Source organism: Canis lupus, chromosome 21 (assembly GCF_003254725.2).
Source record: "Canis lupus dingo isolate Sandy chromosome 21, ASM325472v2, whole genome shotgun sequence".
Classification (NCBI taxonomy): Eukaryota; Metazoa; Chordata; class Mammalia; order Carnivora; family Canidae; genus Canis; species Canis lupus.
This window is the reverse complement of record NC_064263.1, coordinates 33,416,935-33,432,254: the sequence shown is the minus strand read 5'-3', so window position 1 is coordinate 33,432,254 and position 15,320 is coordinate 33,416,935. Positions and strand designations below refer to the sequence as shown.

General features: G+C 42.4%; 1 protein-coding gene across 1 annotated transcript in view; it reads right to left on the bottom strand.

The window, feature by feature from the left end:
- SWAP70 (switching B cell complex subunit SWAP70) overlaps positions 1-11,279 on the bottom strand; it is a 75,289-nt gene extending 64,010 nt beyond the window's left edge. The window contains exon 1 of the mRNA XM_025459453.3: positions 11,081-11,279. Within this exon, the coding sequence (XP_025315238.1) occupies positions 11,081-11,179 (99 nt within the window). The 5' untranslated portion in view covers positions 11,180-11,279. The remainder of the gene's footprint in view (positions 1-11,080) is intronic.
- Positions 11,280-15,320: the final 4,041 nt, after the last annotated feature.

Here is a 15,320-nt window from a genome sequence, read left to right as displayed (position 1 = left end):
GTAGGATCAGTTCTGGACTACTGGTTCTAATATAGTCAATCAACAAATATAAGTTAACCATCTATTCCGTGCAAGAACAAAAACACGTAAAATGTAACCCCACATCCATCACCCTATGAACTGAAAGAATTGATGGGGCTGTCCTGCCTGGCAAGGTCGATAATGCTCCATTCTCCCAGAGCTGCTTATGCAATGAAATATAATACCTTTGACACCATCCAGCATGTGTTGGAGCATGGTTGGTACACCATGCTCACATACACCACTTGCATGGTCCAAATCAAACATACTTGATTACCAAACAAAGCTCATTTTCTCACTGGGTGTTATGCTCTATGTTGGCAAATCTAACTCCAGTAAAAAAGAAAGAAAGAAAAGAAAGAAAAGAAAGAAAAGAAAGAAAAGAAAGAAAAGAAAGAAAAGAAAGAAAAGAAAGAAAAGAAAGAAAAGAAAAGAAAAGAAAGAAAGAAAGAAGAAAGAAAGAAAGAAAGAAAGAAAGAAAAGAAAAAACCCAAAACAAAACAAAGCTCATTTTCTTAAAGCAAAAGGTATAGGAGGCACAGAAGAATTTTGAGCTGAAAAAATGTTTTTCCAATAATGCAAAAATCTCTCCCTAATGACAACAAGATCTCTTCATTTATGAAATTCAACTATATGCAGATTTACTCCTAAATACCTTTCCACAGTTAATTAATCGCTGAGAATTGCAGTTTCAAGAAAGCACAGATTTTCAATCAAAAAAAAAAGGAACCTGAAGGTATAATGAGAAGGAAATAAACCAGTAAGCAGAGCAGAAAAAGAGATTCATGAAATGAATCCCAGAGGGAGATGGAGGAAGCTGAGACAAAGAGCTACCTTAGACTTATGTTGTAGGACGGGAACAGGGACACACATAAGAGAGACTGCAGAGGCAAGCTGGAATACCTCAAACTCAAGTTCTAATGTGCTAATTATCCACTGAGGGGACTACATAATAACCCTTCTGTTCGGACGGAATGAGAACATAGCTACTCTGTGATGGCAAATGGGGTAAGTGGGAAAAGGTCACGCAAAGCCTCTTCTGTCTCTAGCTTCAGGTATGATGCACCTCAGGACTATAGTGAGACCTGAAAGGAAATATGAAATGGAGATCAAAAAGGTTAAGAACTCTGAGTCATAAGATTAGAAATGCATATTGGCTCGTAAGATGGAGGGCCACACACACACATACACAGTGCTTCACAGTTTGTATATTACCTTTCAAAAAGCAGAAGTTTACATGTTATTTCAAAGAAAACCCCAACTTCCAACTTATCTCACTGAGGTTATGAGCAAAGAAAGGAAATAACCCAGAAGCCATTATCATTTTAAGATTTTTAAGTGTCTCTTACATGTTATTTGGAGAGCTATCTTTACTATTTTGTTTTAGTGAAATATGAGAAATATTTACAAAGACTTTTGTAGGCTCTTTCATGATTCCAATTGTCTCACCCTTTTTTTAAAATTAGATTTTTTTAGTTCCTCAATAGAAACAACTTTTACCAGAGGTTAATAGAAATATAATACTAAAGATTAGGAGAAAATACTATACATGCCAAAGTCACAAAAATTAACCACATTTTTACATAGTGCTTCACACGATAAAAGCCCTTTACTGCACCTTGCTTCCATTATACATTTGTTCTGCTTACGTAGAGGACATATTCCAAGTGGATGCCTGAAACCCAAGTGGATAGTACCAAACCCTAGATACATCTCTTTTCCGATACATACATATCTATGATCAAGTTTAATTTATTAATTTATAAATTGGGCACAGTAGAATAACAACAACTAATAATAAAATAGGTTAATTATAAACATACTATAATAAAAGTTATGTGAAAGTGGTATCTCTCTCAAAATATTGTACTATACTCACCCTTCCTGTAATTATAAGAGATGATAAAAGGCCTACATGATGAGATGAAGTGAGGTGAATGATGTAGGCACATATTGTTATGCTACTACTGAACTTCTGAGGCTATGTCAGAAAGAGGATCATCTACTTCCAGACCACGGATGACTGCAGGACTGAAACCGTGAAATTCGAAAATATGGATAAGTGAAGACTACTGTATTTTCAACTGAGACTTTGGCCAGGCTCAATTACTTTTGTAAGTAGTAAGGTTAAAAATTTTTTTAGACTAGGGCAGCCCCAGTGGCTCAGTGGTTTAGCGCCGCCTTTAGCCCAGGGCCTGATCCTGGAGACCCAGGATGGAGTCCCACGTCCCGCTCCCTGCATGGAGCTTGCACTCCCTCTGCCTGTGTTGTGTCTCTGCCTCTCTCTCTCTCTCTGTCTCATGAATAAATAAATAAAATCTTTAAAAAAAAATTTTTTTTAGACTAAATGCCTACATGGGAACAGAACATATGATATTCATAAGATATATAAACCAGCTGCAAAGCAAAGAATAAAAGATATTTAGCTGAAAAATCTATCACTGAAGAAATGAATAAAGTCAAACTATCCATGTTGGGACGCCTGGGTAGCTCAGCAGTTAAGCATCTGCCTTCAGCTCAACGTGTGATCCTGGAGTCCCAGGATCAAATCCCACATAGAGCTCCCTGCATGGAGCCTGCTTCTCCCTCTGCCTAGGTCTTTGGCTCTCTCTCTCTGTGCCTCTCATGAATAAATAAATAAAATCTAAAAAAAAAAAAAAAAAAAAAAAATCAACTACCCGTGTTGTTCCTCAAATTCTACACTTAGATCCTCTTTTACTTCAAAAGGGCACAATTTAAAAACAAAAAACAAAAAAACAAAAAACAAAAAACCACTGTGTTTCTAAAAACAACACGATAAAAGTACACAGCCAAAAAGCTTATTTCAAGATATTTCCAGGACTGACATGTAATTCGCACTGTAACCATAATTGCAAAGTAAAGTTATAATAAAGGTTGCAAAAAATATCACTAGACTTTGCTATATTTAAAAGGACAACATTTACTAAAACAATAAGAGTATTAATTTTAAGGTACATTTTGATCTCTGGAAGGAACATAATAATGGTTGCCTCCAGGGCAGGAAAATAGTGTGGGCCAGGGGTTGGAGAAAACTTTTCACTTTTATAAATGCCCTTTTGAACTCTTATGAGTTCTTTTTTTATGAATTTTTTTTAATTTTTTAAGGCTTTATTTTATTTATTTATTCATGAGAGAGAGAGAGAGGCAGAGGGAGAAGCAGGCTCCATGCAGGGAGTCTGACGCGGGACTCGATCCCGGGTCTCCCGGATCACGCCCTGGGCTGAAGGCGGCGCTAAACCACTGAGCCACCGGGCTGCCCGAACTTCATGAATTCTATCTCATGTGTATATATATGAACTATTCCAAAGTTTCTCTTTGATATACAAATGCTTAAATAATACCCTTCATCACCTTATCTTCTTGTATGTGTTTTTTTTCTTTTTTTAACTTCTATGTTATTTTAATTCTAGCACAATTAATATAGTGATATATTAATTTCAGGCATACAATATAGTCATTAAAGAATACATTACTCAGTACTCATCACAATGCATGTACTCTTAATCCCCTTACCTATTTCACCCATCCCCTGCAACCAACTTCCCTTTGGTTAACTACCAGTTTGTTCTCTATATTTAAGAGTCTGGTTTTTTTTGCTTGTCTTCCTTTGTTCATTTGTTTTGTTTCTTATATCCCACATGAGTGAAATCATATGGTATTTGTCTTTCTCTGACTTATTTCACTTAGCATTGTGCCATCTAGACCCATCCATGTTGTCACAAATGTTGCAAATGGCAAGATTTCACTCTTTTTCATGGCTGAGTAATGTTCCATTGTATTATATACCACATCTTCTTTATCCATTCATCTATCAATGGACACTTGGGTTGCCTCCATATCTTGGTTATTATAAATAATGCAGGGGCACTTGGTTATTATAAATGCTGCAGGGGCACCTGGGTGACTCAGTTAGTGTCTTTTAGCTTTGTTGACTGTTTCCTTTGCTGTGCAGAAGCTTTTTATTTCGATGTCCCAATTGTTTATTTTTGCTTTTATTCCCTTGCCTTAGGAGACATATTTAGAAAAATGCAGCTAAGGCCTATGCCAAAGAAATTACTGCAGGTGCTCTCTTCTAGGACTTTTATGGTTTCAGGTTGGAATTGCATGTATTTCTAAGTCACTGGAGATTTATCATCTTTCAGCAAGATCACTGAAATTCTAAATCATCTGAAGATCATTTTAAAACAAAAGTAGAGGGCAGCCTGGTGGCTCAGCGGCTAAGCGCCACCTTCAGCCCAGGGCGTGACCCTGGGGAGCCAGGACCGAGTCCCACATTAGGCTCCCTGTAAGGAGCCTGCTTCTCCCTCTGCCTGTGTGTCTGCCTCCCTTTCTCTCTGTGTCTCTCATGAATAAATAAATAAAATCTTAAAAAAAAATCTTAAAAAAAAAAGTAGAGAATAATTATTGCCTCTAATTCAACTAATATGCCCTATACCTATTTCCATGGACTTCTGCAAATTGATATCAAAACCTAAAAGAAAGTCTGCTTCAGATGGCATATTAATATGGTTTCCTAACATAATCTATACACAAATATCCCTCATTAATATATATATATATATATATATATATATATATATATATACACACACACACACACACACACACACACACACACACACACAGGGGTGCCTGGCTGGCTGAGTCAGTGGTCTGTGACTCTTGATCTTGAGGTTGTAAGCTCAAGCCCCACATTGGATGTAGAGATTAATTAAAAATAAAATTTTTAAAAAATACACACAAAAGCAGGACATAAACACCAAAACAAACCAAGAGAAAAAAATGGGTGAAAAAAAAAAGTAACATTCAATTCAATTCTATTTATTCAGCTACCTAAATATACCTAGCACCTTCCTATAGGTATGTGTCCATCAATCACTCAGTAGTTTTTTATTCTCACACATCAGTTACAGGGTATATTAAAATTGAATTCAAAACAGTAATAGTCTTATAGTTTATTCTAAGGAAAAAAAACTATTCATAAATACAAGGGTTTTTTAAAGATTTTATTTATTTATTAGAGAGAATGAGCATGCATATGCAAGAGAGAGAGAGAGAAAGAGGGCAGGAGCAGAGGAAGAGGGAGGAGCAAACTCCCTGCTGAGCAGGAAGCTGCTTTGCAGCTAGACCCCAGGACCCTGGGATCATGACCTGGGCCAAAGGCAGACACTTAACTGACTGAGCCACCCAAGTGTCCATAAATACAAGTTTAAAAGCAAGCAGAGAATGTTTGTGAAGACTTTTCCCCCACCATATCTACTTCAGCCAACAAATAGATGAGTACACAATTAGGAAAAGTTTAACTCGGGCAGCCCCAGTGGCCCAGCGGTTTAGCGCCGCCTGCAGCCCAGAGTGTGATCCTAGAGACCTAGGATGGAGTTCCGCGTCGGGCTCCCTGCATGGAGCCTGCTTCTCCCTCTGCCTGTGTCTATGCATCTCTCTCTCTCTGTGTCTCTCATGAGTAAATAAATAAAATCTTTAAAAAAAAAAAGGAAAAGCTTAACTCAAAATAATTCAGTTTAATGTCCCTCTGTATCCAGCCTGAAAAACAGAGTAATACCAAATCAATACAAAAATTTTAAAAAATGAGTTGCCTTCTAACAATCTCATTCCATATTAAACTAATACAGCTGATGACTCCTATAAGGGTACACAGTCTGAGTGTGGTGAGGGGTAAAGACTCATATGGCTGCAACTCAGGTGGGGAGTCAAAATTGGCACAACTGGAGCCCAAGAGACAGAGGTTTCCTACAGAGGGTGCAGACTGCAAGAAAGAACCCTGGGAGATCATAGGGAATGAGAAAGGAAGAGAAAGAATCAAAGTTAAGAAAAGTGAGGCAAAAAAAAAAGTGAGGCAGAGGTGGTTCCCCTTTTGTTGGAGGGTACAGGGAGCAGGGGCTTGGGGGGAGGGGAAGGGTACATTAATGAAGATCAGGAAGACAGTGACCTACACTGTGACTAAACAACCTCAACATCTTGCCTCTATAGTAGCTTATACAAGTCACAAATGGTTTTCAAATTCTGGTTTCCATATTTTTATCTTGTTGATAAATTCAATGAAAGTCTATGTTTGCAACAACAAAATAATAACTTACGTTGTTAATTTATGCTAAATATGTTAAATATGCTATTAATAAAAATTAGGTATAAAACATAAGTTTTTTTGTACTAAACTGGAGAAACTGAAAGAAAATATTTGCTAATTTTTTTAAAGATTTTATTAATTCATTTGAGAGAGACCACGCACATGCATGTGCACATGAGTAGGGAACAGGGTAGAAGGATAGAGAGAAGCAGACTCCCCACTAAGCCGGGAGACAGATATGAGGCAGGGCTCCATCCGAGGAGCCAGAGACCATGACCTGAGCAGAGGATAGACACCCAAGCACCCCAAAATTTACTAATTATAGCAGTGACTCAAACACATCTATCTAAATGAGTACTATATTGGGCAGCCGGGTGGCTCAGTGGTTTAGCGCCGCCTTCGGCTAGGGGCGTGATCCTGGGGACCCGGGATCGAGTCCCACGTCGGGCTCCCTGCATGGAGCCTGCTTCTCCCTCTGCCTGTGTCTCTGCCTTTCTCTCTCTCTCTCTCTGTAAATAAATTTTTAAAAATCTTAAAAAAAGAATTTGTTTTTAAAAAATAAATAAATAAATAAATAAATAAATAAATAAATATTTTATTAATTCATTTGAGAGACCACGCACACGCATGTGCACATGAGTAGGGAACAGGGTAGAAGGATAGAGAGAAGCAGACTCCCCACTGAGCAGGGAGACAGATATGAGGCAGGGCTCCATCCCAGGAGCCAGAGACCATGACCTGAGCAGAGGATAGACACCCAAGCACCCCAAAATTTACTAATTATAGCAGTGACTCAAACACATCTATCTAAATGAGTACTATATTGGGCAGCCCGGGTGGCTCAGTGGTTTAGCACCACCTTCAACCCAGGGCCTGATCCTGGAGACCCGGGATCGAGTCCCATGTCAGGCTCCCTGCATGGAGCCCGCTTCTGTCTCTGCTGTGTCTCTGCTTCTCGCGCGATCTCTCTTTCTGTGTCTCTTCATGAATAAATATATAAAATCTTTAAAAAATAAAATAAATGAGTACTATACTGCAAAATAATCTCCTAAAAGTAAAAAATGAATTTATTCCCAAGATGATGCCAATATTCTAAAGTTTTCACAACTTCTCTTTAAAGAAGAAATATGGGGCAGCCCGGGTGGCGCAGCGGTTTAGCGCCTGCCTTCAGCCCGGGGTGTGATCCTGGTGACCGGGGATCAGGTCCCACGTCGGGCTCCCTGCATGGAGGCTGCTTCTCCCTCTGCTTGTGTCTCTGCCTCTCTCTGTCTCTATCATGAATAAATAAAATAAAATCTTTCTTTAAAAAAAAATAAATAAATAAAAATAAAGAAGAAATATGTAGAGGTACTTCAGTGGCTCAGTGGTTGAGCATTTGCCTTCAGCATAGGTCATGATCCCGGGGTCCTGGAATTGAGTCCGCATCAGGCTCCCCACAAGGAGCCTGCTTCTTTTTTTTTTTTTTTTTTTTTTTTTAAGGAGCCTGCTTCTTCTTCTGCCTATGTCTCTGCCCCTCTGGCTTGTCTCTCAAGAATAAATAAAAAATAAAATCTTTAAAAAAAAAAAAGAAATGAGTCACTCTCATTACAATCTCCAAAATATGTGTATAGAACAATAAAAATAACAGCTTAACTCTCAAAAATAAGAGATCATGTCTTCCTTGAAAACTCTTCTCCTTCAGTTCCAGTGCTGCTCTGAAGTGGTTCTTACTCTTGTTTCCATTCCCTTGACTTCTATTCTTCCTCTCACCACATACTCTAGCCATTCCCCAAGGCCATCAATTAATCTTTCCTCTCTTTTTTTCCAAGTTTCAAACTACTAGATCCTGTACTGACAGCCCCACCCTTGCCAAGGACATCATCTCCAACAAGGGCCTCAAAAACAAAACAATATAAATAAAACCCTACATGTTCAAAGTTAACTTTCGTTTCTTCTCTAAACAGCTCCTTTTGATAACTTTCCTGTTTCTATTAAAAACCACGAGTATCCATTGGTCATCCACAGTTGAAATCTGAAACATTTCTGACTCTGTCCTTTTCATTTCTCCTCACACCCAATCATGAGTCCAGGCTAGTAGACAGCAAAATTCCTTCGCTCACCATCTCCCATTCGTCCATCCTCACCACCTCCACCCCTATTACCTCTCATCAAGACTACTGCAATGGTTTCCTAATTCCAACATGTCCAATCCACTCTAACCCAGGTCACATGCTACAGCCCAAGTGATTTCCTAAAGTGCACTTCTTATCATGGTCCATCACCTCTCCAAAAACTTGGAGGCTCTATGGCACCTACCTCACTAGCCTGGTACTAAAAGTCCTCTCTGTGCATTAACCACAATCTATTTCTATTGCTTTATCACCAGCAATAACTCTCTCTTATTTTTAAAGATTTATTTATTTATTCATGATAGACACACAGAGACAGAGAGAGAGAGAGAGAGAGAGACAGGCAGAGGGAGAAGCAGGCTCCATACCGGGAGCCCGACGCGGGACTCAATCCGGGGACTCCAGGATCATGCCCTGGGCCAAAGGCAGGCGCTAAACCGCTGAGCCACCCAGGGATCCCCAACTCTTAAATATACAAACATACACTCACTCATACATTACACTGCAATCAAAATAAATTACAGAGAAGTCCCCATAAATGTCTGATTAATTCCAGACTGCTGCAATAGAGGACAGGGATGCCTTGGAACTACCAGCAGTCAACAAATATCCAATGAATGAATAAATGAATAGAATGGCTTAGCTTTCCCTCCTGCATTTCTATATGATCACATCCTGATTGTTTTCAAGTTTATTTCAAAGAAGCTTTTTTTCATGAAATAATCTCACCAGTAAAAAACTAATCACCTTTTCCTTTAAAATCTCATGGCCCCTTATCTTCTAATCCACTCAACATCCTCTATCCAATTATATTTATTTATCTCAACCATCAGATTTTACATTTCTTAAGGATAAGGTAACCGAGTAATATAATTGAGAGAAAGAACCAACCATCTCTAATACTTGATTATTTTCTTAATTTGCCTACCAAAATTTAAACTCCTTGAAGGCAAAGATTTGTCCCCCCACCTCTACTACCACCCCTAGCATTGGGCACAGTATTAAAATGAAATACTAAAATATATTCAAATGATCTGAAAGAAGGAAAGAAAGAAGAAACAGTGGAACAAAAATTGGAAAACAGAAACCAAATAGTAAAATTAGTAGCCTTAAATCTAACCATATCAATAATTACATTAAATGTAAATGGTCTAAACACAACAATGAAAAAACAAGAGATTGCAAGAATGGATTAAAAAACAAGACCCAATTACAAGTGATCTATAATAAATTCACTTTAAATATGGTGGTATAGGTAAATTAAAAGTAAAAACAGTAAAAAGTAAAACACAGCTCTATTCATAATCACCAAAAAGGGGAAACAACACATATGTTCAAAGGTGACTGGATTAACTTGGGTACATCCATACAATGGATTATTTAATAAAAAAGGAATGATTAACACATACACACAATAACATGGGTGAATCTCTAAGTCATTACCCTGAGTAAAAGAAGCCAGTATCAAAAGGTTACATACCAAATTACTTCATTTACATGACACTGTGGAAAAAGACAAAACTATAGCAATTAAGAACAAACCAGACCATTGGTTCACCCCAGCTGGAGGTGGAGAGGGCAACATGAAGCTTTCTGGGATGACAGAACTGATGGAAACCCGATTTTGGTAGCAGTTACAGAAATTTATACGTGTGTTAAAATTCATAAAACTGTACACCGAAAAAGTCAATTTTACTGTAGTTAATTTAGAAGTAAAATAAGCATTAAGAGAATGATCTCTCTGAACCCTTCCAAACTATAATTTTATGAATGAGAAGGGAGGAGTGTGAAAGGAAGATGGGGAAGGAGAAAAGCAAATGCTAAATCCTACTGGCATCAAAGCCACTACTCATAAAAACCTCCTGATTACTGCACAAAATAAACAAAGCAAACCCAATCTTCAGAAACTCATTCTCAGAAGAGGCTAAGAAAACCAGACATTCAGATCCAAAATGTGGATATTAGAAAATGCCTGTGAATGGCTCTTCTTGTCTGTTTCTATATTTTATACTTTCAAGAAGCTGCCAATTTCTCCTGGCTAAGTGCCACTTTCCCGGCTTGGGGTTACTCAATTTACAAGCATTCCTTTATTTATACCCTATACTCTCAATTGGGGTCTTTGGCAGTCACAATAAAGCCTCTGGCAGAGAGATCGGGGCTCCTCACCGGGAACGAAGGTCCCTGCGGGACACAGCACACGCGAGACTGACCTGAAGCCCCTGGGCCGGGAGGTCTTTCTCACAAGTCAGAGAGCGTCTCCCACCACCAAAGCCCCCAAAGGAGGAAGCGGCTGGAGGCCAGGCTCTGGGCACTTCTCCCTCCTCTGAACAGCCAGGCTGCCTCGGCCGCAGCTGGCCGTTTCGGGGCCGCCCGGCTGTGGAGCGCGCGCTCGGCACAAGGCTGTGCCCCAGTGATCTTGGGCAAGTCCCTTCCTCTTCCAGAGGGCGACGGTACTCCGGGCGTGCTGCCTAAGCCAGCTTCCCACCGCCGCTCCGACTCTGCGACTTTCTGCCCCCCTCCCTTCGCCAACAGGAGCCCGGCTCCTCAGACCCCATCCCCGCCTAACACACCCCCCCGCCCCGCCCCCCACCGCTCACGAGGGGCCCCGAAGGGCCTACCCACCCGCCCGAGGGCACCGCCCGAAGGCAGCAGGGAGGCTGAACCACCGAATCCCGGTCTCTGGCCCCTCAGCGCGGAGCAGGCCGCCCGGCCGCATTCCTGCCCGCCCCTTCCTGGGGTGCCGCCCGCCGGGGCCGGCTTCCACCTGGCGGGGGGCGGGGGGGGGGGGGGGGGAGAGCGCACGCGGGAGGGTCGGAGGGGGACCGGACCCGGGCGGGGTGCCCACCTTGAGCTGGGACTTAGAGACCTTGCCGCTGTGGTCCAGGTCGAGCGCGGTGAAGGCGTGCCAGATGCCCTTGAGCAGCTCGTCCTTCAAGCCCCCCATAGCCGCCGCGTGGCTCCCCCGACTGCCAGCCCGCCTCGCCGACCCTCGGGCGAGTCTGACGCCCCTCCGCCGCCGCAGCCACGGCCGCCCGCTCTTCAGTCACCTGACCGCGCAGGCCCCGCCCCCGCCAGGCCCCGCCCCCGCCAGGCCCCGCCCCCTCGGCGTCCGCCGGGAGCCAGGCGCGGAGCGGGCCGAGCGGGCGCACCGGGCGGACGGGGCTTCCCACCCCGCGGGGAGGAGTGCGGGCCTTCCCCGCGCTCTTGCCGGCGGAGCACCACCCCGCAGGTCGCTCGGGTTCCCCAGGCCGCCTCGGGCCTGCTTCGGGGCTTGCGTGCCCACCGAGCAAGACCCTCATTCCGAGTTAAAATACGAGAGTCGGGGTGAGCAGCCCGCAGCCCGCGCCTCGCAGTAAGAAAAAAAAAAAAAAAAAAGCCCCGCGTGTGTCCCGCGGACGCGCCAGTGTCTGAGGAGAACTGAAAAGTCCCCGAGCAGGGGCTCCAAGGCCAGCGCTGATCCCAGCCGGGGGAGGGGGAGGGGAGGCAGGAGGGACTTCGGAGGGAAGGGTTTTATTCATTTTTCACACGTTTCTTTGGGCTGTGGGGGGCCTGGAGCCGAGGGTTAAGGTTGGTTTAGAAGCCACAGAGTCAGGCATGCTTTGCTTCCTAACCCTCAGCTCTCGAGGGTCAGTACACAACTTAAGGGTTTGCCGCTGGTCAGTGTGCTGTTCCTGGTGTTTCTGTGCTTGCACAATAGTTAATGAGAGAGTCCCAGCAAATCACTCCACCTATTTTACTAGTCAGAATGGGTGGACCATTTAAAAGAACACATCCAAGCCTATGAAGGCGTCCTCTTCATCGTAGATGTTTAATTAGTATCTGTTAAGTGTGGTCACCTGAGCTTTGGGGGCTTCAGATTCTTCACATATAGATGAACACGTTGCACCAGATGTTCTGCAGGGGTTCTTCTCAGTGTTCACATCCTAGGATAATAAGGATTGCTGGCTGACTCCAAACCGATGAAGTCACCAGGCACAGTCAGTGCCTTGCCTCTCCAATCCAAGACTAAATCTGGACAACATGGACAGAAGAACAAATACCAAGACTTTTCAAAAGATCATTCTCATTTCGAGTTTGGTTTTGTTTTCCTCTATTATGTTCCTGAATGCACACATATGCACCTTATAAAGAAGGGAAAGGTCATCATTAGGAAGGGGAGGTGGGAAAAAGCAGAAAAGGAAAGAAGTGCTCAATGAGCTAGAGACTAAAGGGAATTTAGCGGGCCAGAGGAAAAGATAGCCTAGAGGGGTGGAAGAGGAGAGACTGCTGGTGCCTCGCTGTGAGGAACCTTGAGGCCCTACCCCACTTTACCACTTTTCTTGACATGCTAGTATCACTTTTATCATTTACCCTCCCCAACTCCAGTCCAAATCTGCCTGTAAGGAAAAACATGATTCAACCTTTAATTTCTGAATGCCAACTCAGCTTTCCCCGGGGAAGTGACAAAAAAATGAAACCCTCCTAATTCTCAGGATTCAGCTTAACCACTAGATGGTTCTCTCAGTATCTGTTAGCACCAAACAGGTATTTCAAAGCTATATATATATATATTCACATAACTAGGACCCAAATTCCCATTTCTTCCTCAATCTCAATTCTCATAATCCAAACAAATTTTAAAGCAGAATGATGTCATGAAAAGACTGTTTTGGAACTTGACAGATTATATTAGTTATCTATTACTGTGTAACCAGTTAACCCTAAATTTAGCTTCAAACAATAATAAACATTAGCTCAAAAAAAAAAAAAAGAAAAAAGAAGCATTATCCCATATTTTTCAGTAGCAGGTGTGGGACACACTTGTCTCTTTAATTCACAGTTCTTCAGATGAAGAAGAGCTCCAGTCAAGGAACCTCATACACCTAGACCTGACTTTGAGGCAATCTTGGACTTCAAGGCGATTCCATGAAAGGGACATGAATCGTAGTGGCTGGGATGAAGCGAGGACTATGGTGGATGGTCTCCAAGATGGCACCAATTAACTCTTTCTCTATGGGTCCAAAGTGTTCTAAATATGAAGAGGTAAATCTAATTCCCCTCCCCTCGGATATGAGCTGGACTGAGTGGCTTGTTTGATCAACAGAATGTGGCAGAAGTAAAAGCCTGGGACTTCTGAACCAGGTCACAAAAAACCTGGCTTTCACCTGGATTTCTTGGAATTCTTACTCTTGGAATGCTGCCTCTTGGAACCTTGCTGCCATGCTGTGAGAAGCTAAGGCCACATGGAAGAGTCGCTTAAAAGAGAAAACAATGCTGGCAAGATCCCAGCTGTTTCAACCATACCAGCCTAGACATTAGCTATATGAAAGAAGGAACCATCATAGACATTCTAGTCCCAGCAGATACTACATGGAAAAGAACCCAGACATACGACCCCAGTCAAGCTGTCCCTGCCATCTCCAGCCATTTTGGGGTCAACACAGCTGAGGCCCCAGACATTGGAAAGCAAAGACAAACCGTCCTTTCTTTGCCCTGCCCAAACTTCTGATCCACTGAATCATGACCAAAATGAAATGATAGTTGTTTCATGCCACTATGTTTTGAGTGGTTTGTTATATAGCATTAGATAACTGAACAACAGTGAAAAGATAATGTTCCCAACATAATGTTTCCTTCCCCTGCCCACCAGAGAAGATTCTGGTCTGGCCTACACATTCTTCCCCTCCCCTGCCTTCCAGGAGATTCCTACCTTCCCAGACTAGTTCTTAAACTCTTTTTGTCATGGAGAATTAGGAAGAAAAAAAGGAGGAAAAGAAGATCACAGTGCAAAATCGGTGGTGGGGGCGAGGGCAGGAGTGGGGAGGAGCCACAACTCAACCATAGTTGTTGAGAAGAAAGGAAAAGCTGCTCTAGTATGTGAAGGCAATCGGTGAGAAAAGGGGCATTCTAACAAATCTCATGGAAGACTTTATAGCTCCATAGCATTTGAAAGGTGTAGATAAAGGACTTGAAAGCTTTTCAAATACTTTTGGCTAGAGAGACTTTGTTCTTTTATTCAGGACTAGCTTAATTATAGCTAATACTTGTGGCTTCTAAGTGTTGCAAACAAATGGCACTCCCTCCCCTTGGACTGCATTCCAGACCATCCTGTGTTTTTTCTGCTAAGGGTTACAAAGGGAAAGTATGTGTACAGGTGAATATGCTGCTCTCTTGAGAACAGGGAAGGCTGCAAAAGAGGAGTGACGATGAGGCTGAGTCGCAGCTAACTGAGCAAAAGTGAGAGAAGAAACTTCCACACAGAAAACAGTCTAGACAAAGCATGGTTTAGTCAAGAACCCCAAGCAACCCCAACTCCACTAGTGTGGAATGTAGAGAACAATGACAAGAGCAGAGATATGAGAAGAAATTGGACAGGTTAGCATCTGAGGCTATACAGGCAGGAGACCTAGGCCTGTCAAGTCTGTAGAGCTCTTATCTTTCTCAGGCTCTGAAACTGCTCTATAATCAGTGGCACAATCTAGCAGCAAGAAGCAGAAATGCTGAACGACTGTGCCTGAAGCTGCAGATGTGGGAGTGGTGTCCAGCCCCTGCCCACTCAGCTGCTGATAGCATCTTCATTACTGCCATTACACCCGCAGCTCTTTTGGGGACGAGGGGAAGCTTTCTGGGAAATTTCATAAACTGGTCCCAGAATTTAAGTAGCACCCCAGGGAGTCAGGCCCACTCCACATCCAAAGAGCTAGAGGAAATTGCAGTCAACTAGGAAAAACAATAACCCTCTCTGCCTCACAGGAGTGAGTTATTGTAAGGAACAAATAAGATACCATCTGTGAAAGCACCCATAATCATGAAAGCCTATCCAAATGGGAGGGGCAGTAATGACGAACAAGAAGGAGATTATAATAATAGAGTTCTGATGCCAATAAGGACTGAAACCTCTAAGGCTTTAGGGTTGGGTCTTTTGCTCAAGGTGCAAAAGCAGCAAAATTTGATCTTTTAATGATCAGACCTATGTGACAGGACTAATTCTTAAAGCATCTCAGACAACAGTAGCCGGAGTTTAGGCTGAGCCCAGTGTTCTATAGAATATCCTGATTTCATGATCTTCTACTGAGACCAAAACCAGCTCTACTGACCCACTGACT